The sequence below is a fragment of the Coffea arabica genome, chromosome 10c, assembly GCF_036785885.1.
Source record: "Coffea arabica cultivar ET-39 chromosome 10c, Coffea Arabica ET-39 HiFi, whole genome shotgun sequence".
Classification (NCBI taxonomy): Eukaryota; Viridiplantae; Streptophyta; class Magnoliopsida; order Gentianales; family Rubiaceae; genus Coffea; species Coffea arabica.
The window spans coordinates 4,052,433-4,069,459 of NC_092329.1; the positions used below are offsets into that span (position 1 = coordinate 4,052,433).

The 17,027-nt window shown below is 36.9% G+C and overlaps 3 protein-coding genes across 6 annotated transcripts; all 3 read right to left on the reverse strand.

Annotated features, from left to right (window-relative positions):
• Nucleotides 1-1,494: 1,494 nt before the first annotated feature.
• LOC113713789 (pathogenesis-related protein 5-like) lies at nt 1,495-2,941 on the reverse strand. Its single transcript, XM_027237581.2, has 2 exons — nt 2,813-2,941; nt 1,495-2,291 (listed from the first exon to the last, which is right to left on the reverse strand). The coding sequence occupies exons 1-2, from the start codon at nt 2,862-2,864 to the stop codon at nt 1,600-1,602; spliced, it is 744 nt and encodes a 247-aa protein (XP_027093382.1). The 5' UTR covers nt 2,865-2,941; the 3' UTR covers nt 1,495-1,599.
• A 3,184-nt stretch (nt 2,942-6,125) lies between these two features.
• On the reverse strand, nt 6,126-10,068 carry LOC113713619 (probable 1-acyl-sn-glycerol-3-phosphate acyltransferase 4). Of its 4 annotated transcripts, none has more exons than XM_027237381.2 (4): nt 9,926-10,068; nt 7,322-7,642; nt 6,818-6,948; nt 6,126-6,689 (listed from the first exon to the last, which is right to left on the reverse strand). In XM_027237381.2, exons 2-4 carry the CDS (start codon nt 7,555-7,557, stop codon nt 6,247-6,249), a joined length of 810 nt encoding a protein of 269 aa, XP_027093182.1. In that variant the 5' UTR covers nt 7,558-7,642; nt 9,926-10,068; the 3' UTR covers nt 6,126-6,246. The 4 variants fall into 4 exon arrangements, with proteins under 4 accessions (XP_027093182.1, XP_071925887.1, XP_027093180.1 ...); XM_072069786.1 differs by having other exon boundaries at nt 7,322-7,913; nt 9,926-10,058; XM_027237379.2 differs by having other exon boundaries at nt 7,322-7,994; nt 9,926-10,056.
• Nucleotides 10,069-12,686: 2,618 nt separating this feature from the next.
• Nucleotides 12,687-14,234, reverse strand: LOC113714336 (fatty acid elongase 3-like). The gene has a single exon (XM_027238137.2). It carries the CDS (start codon nt 13,800-13,802, stop codon nt 12,936-12,938), a length of 867 nt encoding a protein of 288 aa, XP_027093938.1. The 5' UTR covers nt 13,803-14,234; the 3' UTR covers nt 12,687-12,935.
• Nucleotides 14,235-17,027: the final 2,793 nt, after the last annotated feature.

Here is a 17,027-nt window from a genome sequence, read left to right on the forward strand (position 1 = left end):
GCATTGATTCATGTGATTGACGACTTTACCACCCACTTTCCATCCCTTTCTTTTAAATCGAGAAACAGAAAAGGCCATGGCAGCCAGATTGTAGGGTACATGAGTAGATAAGCAGCCAGAAAGCCTGTCTCAGTCCATTTGATATATAATTTTTTCGGAGGCAAAACATCATTATATTATAGTCACGACACAGGCGATAAGGCACATTAGTCACCAACCAACGGAGAAAAGAGAATTCTTGAATTTAGTTTGCAGGCGGCGATGAGGCATATTAGTCACTAACCAAAGGAGAAAAGAGAATTCTTGAACCCAACTTCTCTGTGTTTAGTTCAACTAATTAGTGTGAATTGATGATCATACTAGTCTCCAATTCTCCCATTCCTTTCTCAATCTTTGTACCAAATTAAAACTGAACAGAACTCACATCACTCTTGAATTTTCCACCACTGGAATTTTAGAACTAACAATAATCGTACTTGAATTCATTCACTTTATCTTCCAAGCAATCTGTCAAAGTTCAATATTTGGCTTGTAATGTTGTAATTGCATCATGCACGTATTTACATATACTAATAGAATGACAACAGAAACCAAACATATATAATTTTCAAATTATTCGTGTATAAGAAAAAAATAGGTTATAATTAAAAACATAACATAGCCTTGAAATGATCCAACCCATATTTGATTAATTGATCAACAATACCATGAAAATTAAATGATCCAACCCATAACATAACAATGGCTTATTCAAATACCTATGAAAATAGGCCATATATATATCATTTTAACTATGAAGAACCAGTAAAACCTTCAAAACATATCATCATTGTTCTTGAAATACTTTATTACGAAAATCAAGTCTCATGTCATTAATTGATCAACTATCATCGCAATTCAAATACTATGAAAATGTCCCATGATATATCATTAACTACAATAAATCCTCTATAAATTAATAACCTCTATTAAATAATAATTTTTTTGGATCTTGAATTGGGCGATGAGCTAAATTAATATATATATTTTTTTTTTGAAAATCTTACATAACTCTTTGATCTCATTCATATTATAAATTAATAATTCAGTAAAATTACATATCATATTTCCCTAAAATATGAATCCACTGTTGTTTGTTTTCCTAGAAACCCACTGCATTTTATTAATCCACCTTGGATCTGCATTTTGTTAGTTAACACCTTTTAAATGGCAAGCCATAATTTAACAATGAGATATGTAAGAAGATTTTGTATCTATTTATTATGAGAAAATTTCGTTGTTATTTATATGCATAATATATTGTTAATCTGATTCATTCTATGCATTCAATAAAATGAAATGAAAGTGGACATCTATTAATTAATTTAATATATCAGTTTATGGATTGGTTTACATTCTATAAACTTTTAGCCTCTTTCAATTAATAGAACAATTCATATTCTTATAAAATAAAACTTTATAAGCTAATTAAATGAGTATTTTTTGAATCATAAATACCCTCGATAAATTAATAATTTATTCATGAAAGATTTGAATCAAAATCCTACAATGATCAAGTCTGTATAACTATTTCAAGCATATATTTCATCTAATCTAAGTCTATCCGGTGGGACAGAATGTGATCAGGTAGTCGGAACCTGCACAAGTGAATGTACTCGAAGCATCATCGTATGCATAACTATAAGCAGCAGGACAGGCTTCCTTAAACTTCCTTGAGTAATTAGTTGGCGGGCAAGTGTCCGGCGTCGAGTGATCGCCGGTGCAGCAATACTGAGGAGTGTTAAAAGCGTCGCATGCACTCTTGCATGCGACCACCACCTTGTCTGAGTCCGTGACCTGCAACTCCTTGGGGCAGTTTTGGTTGAGGTCCGCCACGCAGCCGGAATAGTTACAGTCACCCAAGCCACCGGACGGCCTGATGCCGAGGCCTACATTGTACCCGTCTACGAGGCTGACGTCGTAAAAGTCCTTGGCATTGTCTCCGTTGGCGATGGTGAATTCTGCCAGGGTTACCGGTGGTACACCACCGCCAGTGCATTTCAGTCCACCGCAGTCTCCTGTGGAGCAGCTGCCGTGCCCGGAGTCGTCGAAGTTGCACCCGGTACGGGCCCAGAAACGGCCGGACCAGCCAGCTGGGGCTGAGAGTTGGATGGTTGCACCGGGGGACAATGCAAAACCGCCGTCCCCCAGAATTGCCGCCCCATTGCCGGAGAGGGTCCCCGGCCAGACCGTGTGGCTGCAACTGTTTTGGAGCGTGAAAACTGTTGCTGAAACAATACTAGTCATGGTTCCTGCAAATGTGAGATCAATCACCCATCGATCCATGATGGTTTATCCTCTAAGTTTTAGTGCATACATTCTAAAAAAACGTGCGGTGTCTGTCTGCAATCTTGACGTCTTTGGGCTCTATTAGAAATGAAAATGAATAGTACTATTTCACTGGAGTTGCAGCTCTCTTCCATTCTAATTCTAATCCAATTTCGGAGCAGTTGTAATTTTATTGGACACCCAGAGGAAGTCTATGTTGTTTGTTTGGAAGCCCAGTAAATGATTGGTAAAATGGCAGTAGACCGCGAAGGCACGGAAATGTAGCCATTGAAGACAAGTTCAATGACAACCATTTAGCCAATTTCGTTTCTTGAACAATGATTGAATTCATCTTTGTGAAACAACGGTACAATTGAAAGAAAAGACCACAATAATGGAACATAATCTTTGCCTTATTCTGAGCATATCAAGAAAAGTAAATTAGTTACACAGGCAACAAATTTGGCACCCAATACAGATGAAAGATTTGCAGTGGAGAAGTTACCTAATGCGAGAAGATGCAGAAGCAGAAGAGCCAAGTTTAGGGAACCAGCCATTGGTTAGCTCTAGCAGGAGACCGGAAAAGAGAGAAGAAGCGAGAGAATTCCTGATGTGGTTGGTTAGTGTATAGTTGGGATCGTGAACGTAAACTTAGAAAGTTGCCCTTTTATAAATACGAAAAATGGTCACCTCCCTAGATTACACGTTTAGACCCCACTTTCCCCATTTCCTTATGTTTGTGGCCATTTTCTGATTAATTAATTAATTAATTAATTAATGTTGGTGGATACCGTTTAATTAATGTTGGTGGATACCATTTAAGCAAGATTGCAAGAATAGGCAATGCCCGTCAAAATTGGTTCGCCAACATGATATCTGGAGGATTTAATAACCGCATCCTAGTGTGTGTGTAATTAAGATGTTTCAATTTCTTCTGGTTGAGAGCCGAATTTCATGCACGTATCATTCAAGAATTGCGATATAATTAATGCATATATCAGTCAAGAATTGTTGCGATATCATTATTTTAATAATGCTTGGTACGTACCATCTAACACAAAACTGCAAATTAAAGTAATCTTTTTTTGCAACTTACAGAACTAATTCCCCCGTCTCCCTTCCTTTCTAAGCAAAAACTAAATTGGATTGAGAGAAGAAAAAGAGGGGGGGGGGGGAGGAAGAGGATTAGCATAGTGTTTTGGAAACTATATTGAGGTTTCAATAAATAGTAAAAAAAAAAAATTAATATCCAACTTTGGTCCTGTTTGATAACCCAATTTAGCACTTAAATTTAATCAATTCAGATTTTAATATTTTCAAACGCGTTTGATAACAAAAAATAGAATATTTGAATTAATTAATTAAGTTGCACTGAATTTCTTGGACAAAATTTGCTCCAAAAAATAACTGATAAATTATTCATTTATCACTTAACGTGATATAATTCAAAGGTATCAAATTTAGTACTTAACAATTAAGTGATTCAATGAATTCAGACTTCAAATTTTAGATTTTACATTTCAATTTTATCGAATGCATCCTCTGTCTTGCCATTTTCCTAAATTTTATTTTCTGATTAGAAACGGTCAAAAAGCATGTCACATGACTTATTTGTGAATGACATGTATAATAACATGGATGATTGATATGATTGAATAAACAAAAAGGCATTAATTGTCATAATAACATGATGGATGATTAAACTAACAAAAAAGGCATAGTCTATCTTGACAATGTTAAAGATCTAATGAAGTGATCTTTGCATGGAAAGAAGCCGTTGTTGTGGGTTGGACGCCCTTTCTGAGAGCTGCAGTTTGGATTTCTTGAATTCAAAACGAGTAAATAATGACAAGGATCATGCAAAGATTTCCATTTTGATTTGTGTGCAACTTGTCACGCAAAGATGTCGCGTTTGGCACTGTACAGAATAATAATAGTGTACACATACATTTTGGTATAAAACTTGTGAAAGTAAAACTCTTTGCATTTCATCTTTTAATATTGAGACGCTCAGAACCAAGACGAATAGAAGAAGTTCCTTAGCCTGCGGGCTAGCAACCCATACCCATTACCCACCCAGTAATTAATTATTATTGCTTCAAAGCAGTTCGCCGGTACCACAACTCAAAGAGTCAAAAAAACCACTCTCAATCATTAGTTCGGCCCCCGGGGCTAGACCATCTGGTCTTGGGCTTCTTCCGGAACTCCAAGGTCAAGTGGTCGAATCCCACTTAACTCCCGGTGCGCTTGGGGTGGCGGTGTACTTGGGCGCAGGGGATTAGTCGGGCCGCCTTCGGGTTTTGATCCGGACACCCCTGTGTTGACAAAAAAAAAAAAAAAAAAAAATCGTTAGTTCGCCCAACCCAACATATCAATGAGTCAACCCAACAGATTAAGGAGTCCCACAAATATTGACTTCACGCCTTTAAGATTAATGCTGATGCGAATCCGCGTTTCAGTTGTCGTCCGGATGCGAGTTTTACTTACGTTCTTGGATCAGCTTGCTATCTCAACATTTCACGTGTAAAAACGTTTTCCTACAATTAAAGTTCAATAATCCCAATGTTTTTTTTTCTTTTTTAACAATGCAGTGCAATTATCCTTGAGTAGTATCTGCCTCCCCTTCCTCCAAGGGATCGAGAAAATGAACCAACTACTTTTAGACAAAGCAAAATTGAGGCAGACCACGGAGCCTTAATAAATTGTCAATGGCTACTTGTGACAAAATTGTCATTGTTGAAACGACAAGTAGTTCTTCTGTGGTTCGTTGGCAAAAAGGAAAACATGTAGCGTCTTAGTTGGATCTTGTATTTCTTACATGGCCTGTTAAGGTTAGGTTCCCTTTCCCTTTCCATTGTTTAGTTATTGAGTTAGGTTTGACAAAACAAAGATGTAATAGAAAAATTCTCATCCGCAAAGCGTAGAACCACAGAAACCAAAGACATGCAAAGAATGTTTGATTGGCTATCTCTTATCCTGTATTAGGTCCTTTCTGCTACAGTTCTTCCGTTTATCCAAACTGGATGCGTGACAAGGAATCAACTCTTGTTTTGCGACAAGAGTGAAATGGTTAATAAGTCAAACCACCAAATCATATGGGCAAAGATTTTTTTACTTGGTATAAAATGAATTTTTCCTTCCTTTTTTTTTTCCCCCTTATATTAGCATGTTTCAAGGGTTCTTTTACTTTAGGCACAGGATAAGAGATGGGCCTGATGTTTAGTCCACTTGCAAAAATTAAAATTTCACCAATGGCAAGAAGTTCGATTTCCCTTAAGTGAGGTCTCGAGTTCGAGTTTTTGTAAATGAAAAAATAGATGTCGGGAGAAATCGTCCTCCTTACGCGGTCTCAACCCAACTTGTGTTGCTCAACTACGGATAGATCATAGCTGGTGTCAGGAAAATGAGGATTAAATCAAGCTAATTTCATTGGGCCAGAGGCAGGCTTTGGGGTTCGATGATTGTTAAGCTACAGCGCCCTAATCTTTTGGGCTATTCTCTTGGGTAGATGAAACAATCATGTGAGGACTCATTTTTAATGACAGATACCATGTGAGTACCCATTTTTAATGTTTTTTATCCCATAAATAACAATTTTTACTTGGTATCACTGGATATTCAGCCCCCGGTTTCATGTGCAAAAAAAGAAAAGAAAAAAGTTTGATCACAATACAATATTCATCTAAACAATTCCAGGAAAACTGTTAAGAATAAATGTCGGCAGCTATGGTCTGGCCTGAAAACATCAGCATCTTAATCTGTGACTAAGTCCAAAAATACTTCAAAAATCAAACCGGGCCACCAATAAGACGGTCATGTGAAACGAAGAAAACTCTGCATTGTCAGTGACAAGTTTGCAATTTAAGTGAAAGGAAAAGCTATCAAGAGTTACCATGATACTGGCTGCTAAAGGTACTGCTTTTGCAGTGAAAATTTAGTCTAGGCAACTTTCTTGTGCCTTGACAATCTTTTAGCAAAATCAAGAGCTGTAAATGGTCTAATACTGAAATAAGTAGCAAAAGCAACATATGTACAGACTAGAGCAACATAGACTTTAAACCAAATGGATGAGAAAAAAGTAAGATATGTAAATGTGCCAGTGATAACATTTACTGCGGCAAAATTAATGAAGCATTTCAGTGTAGAAAGCTCTTCTTCGGTTCCTTCATGAGGGAAATGACCGTTAGCAATGAAATCAGAGAGAAGCTGATCTTTCAACTGAAATGTGTCCATCAACCATGCTGTTACATCCTTTTCAGATGGTGGTATCTCCCTAATAGGAATGCGCCTGACATGAATATGTACTTCAGAAGGTTCAACACCGAAAACATTGTCCAAGAAAGTAGGGCATCGGTGCTTGTAGGCAATAGTCAGATCATAAACTGCATTGGGGAAGTCAACAAGTGCTCAGAACAGCTAAAAATCAGTAACACTTCAAAAGACACGGCCAATCATTGCATACTTAAGGATCACAGACACTGAGCAAAGGTTGACGAGGACAAAGAAATACCTGCATCCAAGGAGAGCCTCAAGGTCTCCAAACAAGCATGGAATCCCTTCGTCTTTGGAAGCAGCACGTTACTCAACACCGGCAGGCCATTTTCAGCGGCAAATTTTTGACTTTTCTTACACTTCTGCTCACTGGACAAGAAGAAAGCCGTGTACTAGTAAAAATTAGATGAACTACGATGACAGCTTAGATCTCTTACAGACAAACTTAGAGCAATGCCCTGCTACATGCAAATTACCTACCAAATAGTGAATGTTTTGTTTTATATTCAATGAAAAATCCTTCATTAATTCCTAAAGACCAGAAAATTTTAGACAAATGATGAGCAATAATATAGGTACTGCTAATGAGCGATGCCTATAATATAAATAAACATTTTCTAAACTCTACAAAGATACAAGAAAAATAAAATAAAAAAGCATGGAGAAAAGGATGATACTAATATTGATCTGTCAGATGAACCTAAATCATCGATTACGGAGGAGAAAGATGATAAGTCATTACGTAAAATCAGTGCCTTCAGGGAAGACAATTAGCCACAATGGATCCCGACGGTCCGTAAAAGATGAAAGCATTTGATGCATTATTGGTTCGTCAAATTCCCATTTTCTCTCCACTGGAATGAACTCTAACATGCGAAATCCCCAGCCAAAAATTGGCAGTTTCATCAAGCTGCTCTTGAGTACATATTTGATGTGTCCCAGGCACCCTTTCCGCAGTGCTAGGTCCCATGGATACATCCAATCAACCTCTGTTCTGTGATTTGCAATAAGCAAAACACGCTCCCCTTCTGGAGCAGTCTCTCCAGAAAAAATCACTTTCGTCCTGTTTATTTTTTCAAAGAAGAATGGCCATAGACCAAGCCAAAGACCAAAAAGGTAAGATACAGTTTTCCTGCTATAATGCACATTCAAAAGGCGTAAGATCCCAACACATACTGGTACAAAGTACACCAGAAACATGAATGCAGAGGAAATAAAAACCACTAAGCATGCTAAACCCCTGATAATCCTCAGAGGGGTCAATTGATTGGTAGAGTTGGGGTCCTGGCGAATATCCATATGTCCTGTCAGCTTCAAACTCTCCAATTACTTAGCTGATAAATGCAAAATAAGGATGAGGTGGCCAATTAGTTCACCAGTAGGCACAGCAAAAGTATGAATCATGGAGCTTAAATCTGCGGCAAAAATGATGAAATAGAAAATTTAGGAAGTAGTCAAATGTTACCACCTGTTCCAATGAAGATAAGAGAGCTCCTGTTACACCACAGTATCAGAATACTTTGTGTGGCTATCGAGGCATGCATGAACTAAAAATGCCACTTTCATTCGGCATGGATATCACTATCTAGGTTAATAATCTTAAGAAGCCGATGTCAGGGATGTTCAATGATGGGGTAACTGACTTCTCTTGATAATGTGGACATAAAAAGAAATCACAATCAAGTGGCAGAATAAATGGAGTAAGCCTACACTTTCTCTAATTCTTATACTAATTTTCAGGACTGATTTACTTCTGTGATGAGAATAATTATGTGTATTCAGCTTCTTGAGTTTCACATGTTATCTTTGTCATACATTATCACAAATAATCTTCCAGACAAATTGCTTTCCCGAAAACGACATGAAGTGAATTGTGCCCACAAGTTATTCAGACAACATGAATATCATCCAAACTAGAGATGATATAATCTTTGCCATACAGCATGATACTCAATATCATGGAATCTTCTGCATGTTCTTTTATATGATTTAGATTAACATGCTCATTCAATCCAACAAGCTAAAGAGAGTTTACGGCCAAATTTCATCAGAAGTATTGATAAACTCTCATCCGCTATGATTTTCCACTAAATTTGATCACAATACAAAATGAATAGTCTTTCCAGCTCAGACTGTATCTGAAAATCACAAGTATGTGCTAACCATTTTAGATGAAAAACTTCTGAATTGGCTATTTTGTGACACCGATGGTTCTCCACTTTCACATGCTCAATTTTAGCCCTTTCGTCCATCAAATTCAGTAAACAAATATTAAGATTCTTCCACAGAGCCAATTACCAAATGAGAAATAAATACTCTCTGTCTATCCCTTTTTTTGCATAACAATATTTTCATTGCATGAAGCATAACACTTGCTATTTTCTCCTGTCATTTTCCATTATTGTTTCAAATGAGTAGGCAATCACAATTTTCCTAAAGCCCTATACATGCATCTGCTATAACAAACAAAAGGTGCATATCCTTTAATACAATTTTGTCTGACAAATTTTACTTCTTGTCACAGGCTTGGTACCTAATGAGCCTAAATTTTGATCTAAAAGACTAATCTTCATGCTTTGCCTCTAGATATGAGCCTTCACAAAGAATTGTCATTCGTTTTTCCCATCCTTCAGGTTCACCATTCCCCAAAATTATCATGAGCAGGTAATTATTTTCTTAAACTCAGATTAAAATCCAGATCACTGAGGCCACCAATAGCATGTGAGGACAAGCGACTCTAATTAGTTGGACCCAGGAACGCTTGTATTACAATCGATTTGGAGCTCTTCTTTAACAAATGTAGGACATAATCATTGATCCACAGATTTCCATCCATTACTAGTTCCAATCGAGCATAATTCCAAAACATTCAGCCGTCCAAGAAACAATGCAGACAAGTATTATTGCTACTACAGATTTCGATAAGGACAAGGAATTGAGCATATCAAATTCAAGTTTGACCTTTTCTTTAATTTACAGGGTTTCTCCGGGAAAATGTTGCCGTATTCAGTTCTGTATCTGATATCTGAAGTTCTAAAGTTCTGAAGTTAAGACCTCAAATCAAATTGTCACCAATCTAATATCTACCAAACCCCTGGAATCTTACAAAAGAAAAAAAGCCCCACCAGTAATCGAGATTATAGACATCAGCAAATTCTCTATTCTGCTTCTCAAGTCATTTAATTACAGTGCTGGCATCCATTTATTCCATTGACAGAGGAGAAAATAAGACAGCAGTATATGCATTGAAGAATTCAAGAAAGACACAAAGGGAAGAAGTCTATCTATACAACTACATGCTGCATTATACACATAGACATGTATAAGCTTAAAAGAAGGAATTTACCTAAGAAGAAGATAACGGCAAAGAGGATTTGATGTGTGAAGATTGTTGAAGATGAAGCTAAGAAGGCTTCTCCTGAATCTCTCGAGACTTCTAATGTAACAGAGAGTTGTCTATTCCTATTCTGCCTATGCAAGTAAGGGCCGATGTTAAATCTTGGAAAACGTTAGAGAAACTATCTGGTGTGATGAGGTCTAGATTTTTAATTGATACCATTGGCTGTTGCAGTTAGAAGTCAATGATTGGAAGAACAAATTTGAGTGGTCAGAGACTGATTGGCCGGCATATTAAGGGTGCGATTTTTGCTTGATTATTAGTTGTAGTACGTAATCCAAAAGGAACTTAGTAGTTTTTTTTTTTTTTTTGTCGACGGAGTGGGGTGTCCGGGTCAAGTCCGTAAAGGCGGCCCGACTAATCCTCACTTCGGCCCGGCCCAGCGCCCCAACCGGACCTAGCACGTTAAATGCACGGCGAACTGATATTGCTGCGGAGGTTCGACCCCAGGACCTAACGGTCCCGAGGAAGAGGCGCCAACCACCAGCCCATTCACGTGGGGGCAAAAGGAACTTAGTAGTTAGTAGTAGTTTTTTCACTAAAGTGGATCTCAAGGAACGCCTTCCCCGATTCTAATGCTTTATACTATTAAAGTTTGATGAAAGCTTGTTCCAACTTCCAATAATCGAATCCGATAGAATGTGCTTTCCTTAAAAGACGATAGACTACAAAATCAAGGATTAATGTCTATTTAAATTTAATTATACATACATTTACATACACATATACATATGTGTCATGTATTGACAATGGTTACAAAAGCAATTGTTAGCAAAGTGTAGAAGATTTGTTTTTTGGGGGGGGGGGGGGGCGTGGATTGCAAAGTATTAGAAATTTTGATTAAGATGTTACTATGATGAGCTGTCCCTCTTTCTACCATTTTCTCGTAATTTCAAAATGGTTATTCTCAATTTTGCTTTTCAACATACCTTATTTATTTATCATGTATCACCAAACAATTGAGCATGAATTTACGACTCTCTTGGTAATTTGGTCCTTCAATTCCTTTCTTTTCCCTTCCAAAAACATGATGAAGGCCTCATTGGCAACTGATTTTAGATTCTCATTTTGAAAAAAGAAATTTTTTATATTTTTTAACCTCTTTTTGATTATAATTTGGGTTTTTTTAAGGCTCAAGAAAGGCAGCAAATCAGAAACACTTATATTAGTAATTTTTTATTCGGATTTTTAATATGACTATTGTACAATCAAAGCAAAAAAGAATCGGGATATATTGGATGCCGGAAGAAAGGGAGTACAAGTGAGAGATCCCCACTTACGCTTAAAAAAAAAAAAAAAAAAAAAAAAGCAATTGAGAACGAGGCCAAACTTTTGTTTATCGACATGCGGATAGGATAACTGGTGTAACAGGTATTTTCTGCTTTGAGAGACAGATCCTGGAACTCAATATTATGCTTGCCCAAAAAATCATGAAGAATATCGTAGGTACAGAGTCGTTTTGTCGTCTTTGGGACTTCAAAACAACAAATCTTACAATTATTATTCCAATTGATCATTCAAACTCTATGATTCCAAGTATGACTATTGCCTTCAAGAAGTAAAATAAATTTGGGTGGACGTCCTCGTCTTTCTCATCAGCTGCAGTTCATTATCATTATTTTTCTTTCCTGCGCTTCACCCTTTTGAGACAATTCAAAACAAAGCAAGAAGAAGTAAGTAGATTATTGTATTCCAATTCGCCATCAAAGATTTTAAAAATTTTGGGTAGCTTTTACAATGACATGTGTTGCACTCCCTTCCCTTGAATCAAAAAAAAAAAAAAAAAAAAGGAACAATCTCCTTTACGTACGTTACCTCATCAACGTAATGGATGACAATTATATACGTCGTCTTCTTTCCTGACTAACGAACGTGCACAAGTGCTAAACGGCTAGAAGCCGATTCGCCACTCGCCAGTCAAAGGCCTCGTATAAAACTAATCCTTTGGAGTTGCGATCTCAACTCTTGTTGATGTTTGGACACTTTGCAGTTTGAGCATTTCCGGATCTTGTCAATCAGTTAAGATCACAACACTATCAGTTTTGTGTTGTAAGTTGTAACTATGACACTGTTTGGCAAATGAGTTTTTTGGACGCTTGTCTGAAACTCTACTGTATTTACTGTAGAAGTCGTAGGAAAAATTTTGGAAGTGCGTAAATTTTTAGATATTTTTAAGTGTATAGTTTAAAATTTTTGAAATTTTTTTTGAGATTACTATAGTTAAAGTTGTTAAAAAATTTATAACAGACAAATTTGGCCAAAAACTTGTTTGCCAAACGAGCCATATATATAAGAAGACACCAAAAATCCATTTCATTTTCATGTGGAATCTCTATTTTGATGTTAAAACAAGTACTACCTTTTGTCGCTAAGTTTAAAGGTGATCTCTTTGTCTTACGTTTGATTCTCTTGTTACCACTTAGAAAGAAACGACATGAAAACATTGATATTCGTTGAAAGATCAGATAAAATCAGTGAATCGGAATCCCCATTATACATACAGAAGAAAAGTAAACAGGCTAGGCCAACTGGAATGTTCCCAGGAAAGTGCAAATTGAATAATTTCGTTAGGAGCGGAATTTTCAAATTAGTAGTGTCTATTAATTAATATGTACAAGAAACCACCGCAGTTCACATGGCTAATTTTGCAGGGTTGAAAGCTTCAAGGGGGCTAGGACGTGGAAGCTTCTTCTTCGAAAAATTTCCAGACTTCACAATGAAATAGTATATATAGCCTTTGATTTCTCATAGTTACTAGATTCTCTGAACAAGAAACATAGGACTTTTCCTTTTCTCTTTGAATTGAATATATGAAGTGACAACAAGATAAAATTACATCCGAATGTCACATGATCTACATATATAGCAACAAAAAAAAAAAAACAATTGACCATTGATATAAACGCTCAAGGGAAAACAAAAGATAACTTAAAAAACAGATCGATCGATCGATCGATGATCACCGCTTTTTATCTTGTTTGAGGGAAATAAGATACCTTTGTTTGCTCAAGCGAGTGACCTTAACATAATACTTCGACAATAGCAAAAGAACAATGCCGTTTATCAAAGAAGTGAAACCCCAAGCCCCCATGCCATTGCACCCTCCTTTCATGAAATGCAACGGAAGCACCCAAACGTGGCCTACCAAATTGCATGCCAGCAGCAAAAACTGGAAATTCAGGATCACGAACGGAAAATTGGCTTTGGGCATTCCAATTTCCGTCCAGAATCTATACCCATATACCAATGCAAAAACAAGGGTCGTCAAGAGAATTTCCAAAACTTGATAGGATTGAGAAAACTCTAGCCAAAGAAATGACATGCATATTAGAGTGGAGTGGTTGAGGAGGTGGACGTAGGAAAGTGTACGATGTCTTAGAATACTAAAAAACGTGTTGAAAATTTGGAGGAACCGAGAGAGGTAGAAAATGTATGACCAGAAGAATACGCGGCCTGAGGGACGAGTTCCCAGTGGGAAACAGAGGAGCCATTCAAATGGGGTTTTGGACCTCCGCCAGAACCATCTGGTGTCGCGAATCTCCGCGGCTGCTGAGGAGAGAGTTCCGGCGAAGATGGTGACGAATAAGAGCGTCATCAGGAGGCTATGAAGAGCAGGGATCGGCCCCAGCGGAACTGGCTTTTGCCGGCCGAGGAGGTAGAGGAGGAGGTGGAGAGTGATGGATGCTGCAAGATAGGTTGCGATGGAAAATATGAGAAACGACCAGGTTGACCCCCATAATTGGATTGTGCTCCACCGGAATCCGACTATCCACGGATGTTCTGATAGTAAGTAGTTAATCTGATGCAGCAGCATTTGTGGCGCCATATGATCGGATGCTCGAAGCTATGTGTGTATGTGTTGTGTTGAATGAGTGCACTTTTTCAGCTATCAGAATGAGATCAGAGATGTCTAGACTGAAACTCTAGCACTGTACTAGATAGAAAGATTATTGGGTTTTTTCTTAATTGATTCTGAAATCATGGGAAATTTGTGGAATGCATCATAGATTAGCAAAGCTTCGCCTGAGCTAATCTTGCTAATGCTTAAGCTAATGGTTCTTTGTAAGAACTAAGTAGTTCTCTATGTATTTAGCTTTGGGCTGCTGGAATCAATTGTATTTAATCTGCTGGTCTACGAAATATGAATATATGATTGATTGAAGAGGATGATGGTTTGACAAATATGTATGCGTGATGACGGGAAGAATACTAGAATAGAAGCTTCAGTAGATGGTCTTTTCCATTGTGCGTGCTATCTTTCATTCGTTTGACTTTGACCTAAGATACAAGAAGAGTTCTGGTCTTTAGTTTTGCCCAAATGTTCCGTGAGAGACTTTGAATATCTGAATTATTCTGCATAATATTTCGTTTGTATTATAAATATATTTTTCAATCCATTTTTATATATTTTTAATTATTTTTTTTAATTTCATATACATCATATCACAAAAGATGCTACAATAATTATTTCAAATAATACTCTATCAAAACATGCTCCCTTTCTGCTTTTTACATCGAGGTTCTCTGTAAATTAGATGCCTAAAAATTTTCTAGAAAACTTTACCTACACAAAATACAGATCATGCCAAGGGTTGGTTCCTGTTTGATTGTATAAAAGACAGCCCTAACATAACAATTTGCCTTGAAAAACAAAAAATTAGAGCACAGTTTCAGTTCAGGCATGCATTGAATTGTGGGATATCTAAGAGGGAGGAAGCTGTCAAATACATACAAATTTGATGGTATAATTCACAAAGTCAGATGAAATTTATATTTCTATATATGTAGTTTCAATGGGATGATTTAGTATCCAGATAAAAAAGAAATTGTAGAAAGAAACAGAGAGAAGATTTTATTTTATTTTTTGGTTGACAAGGGAACTCGCAACCAATATTCGAGAATGCGCACTGGATAAACCCTGTCTCGTGTAATAGCCCGCTAACCACATGGAGAAATAAGACACACTATCCAAGCCTTGTGCAATGAGAAGATGTCCCCAGAGAGGTTCAAACCCGGGTTGGCATGAAGGCATGCCTAACATTTCTTTTTTTTTTATTTTTTATTATCGATTAGGTAAATTATCATAGCCTGCTTACATTATGTCTTACAAGTTGTTTATCCTAATCTTTTTACATCACGTTTAAACACCGGGTCAGAAATAAATAGATGGAATTGTGATTGTTTTTGTGATAATAAAGCAGCTAACGGAGGATAATCTTGCTTTGCTATCAAATGATACTCGTCTAATCATAGATGTCCAAGTTTTACAGCAATAGGAGCCACTTTCTATGACTAAATGCAATAGCAGCCACTTCTTTTTCAGATGTTATTCTTGCATTATTCTCAGTATAGATCATTCTAGTTTTTCAACTTGAAAGATTAAGTATAAACAAACGCCTAAAGCTCATTATATTAGCCTGGACTGTAATCACCTGCAGTTTAGTTGATATTTGCCTTTTTTCTTTTTTTCTTGACAAAAATGATACTTAACTTGCACTTAATTTTCTTAATGTTTAGGATGGATTTTGCTGAAAGGGAAAAAGGAAAACAGAGAGGAGCATGGACGGTAGGGGGGCGGCGGGGTCAACTGCAGAGTTATGTGAGGCGCATTTATTCCAAAGCCTTCGGACACGTAATTCACAGGTCCCTCATCCTCGTCCCCATTACCAATTTAAAAGGGAAAAAAAAAAATCTTCCTACAAAGCTACAACATTCTAGATTTCCATCTAATTTACTAGTATAAGTTTGTTTGGATAAGAGTTTATTTGAGACAATCACTTGACACTTTTTGTGATGTGATATATGTAAAATAAAAAAATGATTGAAAAGATAAAAATATGATTAGAATTTATGAAGCAAATTATTTTATCTCAAAACATTTCAATTCAAACATTGCCTTTTCCCGTTGGAGATCCCTTGATCAAGAGGTGGTTTTATTCATCTCCTTAATCAAAGTCGTAGTAGTATTTGCAGATCAACTGTTGAGTGAACATTTACATACAAGTGATAAAATAGCAAGCCAATTTCTCTGAGTAATTTCACCAATCAACCCGGAGAGCCAAAATCAAACAATCAAAGGAAAAAGATTTTAAGTAGAAGCAATTCAGCAAGACAACAATAGGGGACCATCAATTACTGTCCAGATCAGAAAAAAAAAAAACTTCAGATATTTTACTCAAAAAATGAATTAAGTTGTCTAGTTCTGTAATTCCCATTAGAAATTGATTTTCAAGAAAGTACAAGATTGATGATGCAATCATGCAACAATGAGATCAATGACACAGAATAATTTACCACTTCTACTAGCTTGTATTCCAGTGTTGCAACCTCAAGAGTTGCCGGTTTTTGTGGTTTCCTGTGGATTAAGGATTGTAAATTTATCAAAAGTCTTAACTGGCTTTGACAAAAAAGACACTAGCCTTTCCGGGGTAATTGGGGCCTCTTTAGGACTTAGCAGCAGGTTCCCTACATAGGTTAGTTCCCACATCGGGGTTGGGGAGGATTTGAGGTAGATTTATAAGTCTCCTCAGGAATCTCAAGAGTTGCCGGTTTTTATGGTTTCCTGTGGATTAAGGGTTGTAAATTTATCAAAAGTCTTAACTGACTTTGATAAAAAAGACACTAGCCTTTCCAAGGTAATTGGGGCCTCTTTAAGACTTAGTAGCAGGTTCCCTGCATAGGTTAGTTCCCACATCGGGGTTGGGGGGGATTTGGGGTAGATTTATAAGTCTCCTCAGGAACCTCAAGAGTTGCCGACTTTTGTGATTTTCTATGGATTAAGGATTGTAAATTTATCAAAAGTCTTCACTGGCTTTGAAAAAAAAAAAAAAAGTATTCCAGTGTTGCAATCAGAGCTTCAGGAAAAAAGTAGTGTATTGTCTCAGGCAATAGATTTGGGCAAAATCACAGAAAATCGACTTGAGGGTTGTCGTATGGATAAGGTTAAAGCTGTCGTTTTTGGAATTCTTTTACCTCATTCCAGATTGGTCTTCTGCCGTGTAAAGTGCGTGAGTAAACAGTTCTTAATTAATGAAGAATGGAGATAGCCTTC

Coding starts and splice junctions, on each gene's coding strand:
- LOC113713619 (XM_072069786.1), bottom strand. CDS start 7,878: ATGGATATTCGCCAGGACCCCAACTCTACCAATCAATTGACCCCTCTG. Junction 6,949..7,321: donor CCTGAAGGCACTGATTTTAC/GTAATGACTTAT, acceptor CTTCTTGTCCAG/TGAGCAGAAGTGTAAGAAAA. Junction 6,690..6,817: donor GAGGCTCTCCTTGGATGCAG/GTATTTCTTTGT, acceptor TCCCCAATGCAG/TTTATGATCTGACTATTGCC.
- LOC113713789 (XM_027237581.2), bottom strand. CDS start 2,864: ATGGCTGGTTCCCTAAACTTGGCTCTTCTGCTTCTGCATCTTCTCGCA. Junction 2,292..2,812: donor TCTGCATCTTCTCGCATTAG/GTAACTTCTCCA, acceptor TCACATTTGCAG/GAACCATGACTAGTATTGTT.
- LOC113714336 (XM_027238137.2), bottom strand. CDS start 13,802: ATGGCGCCACAAATGCTGCTGCATCAGATTAACTACTTACTATCAGAA.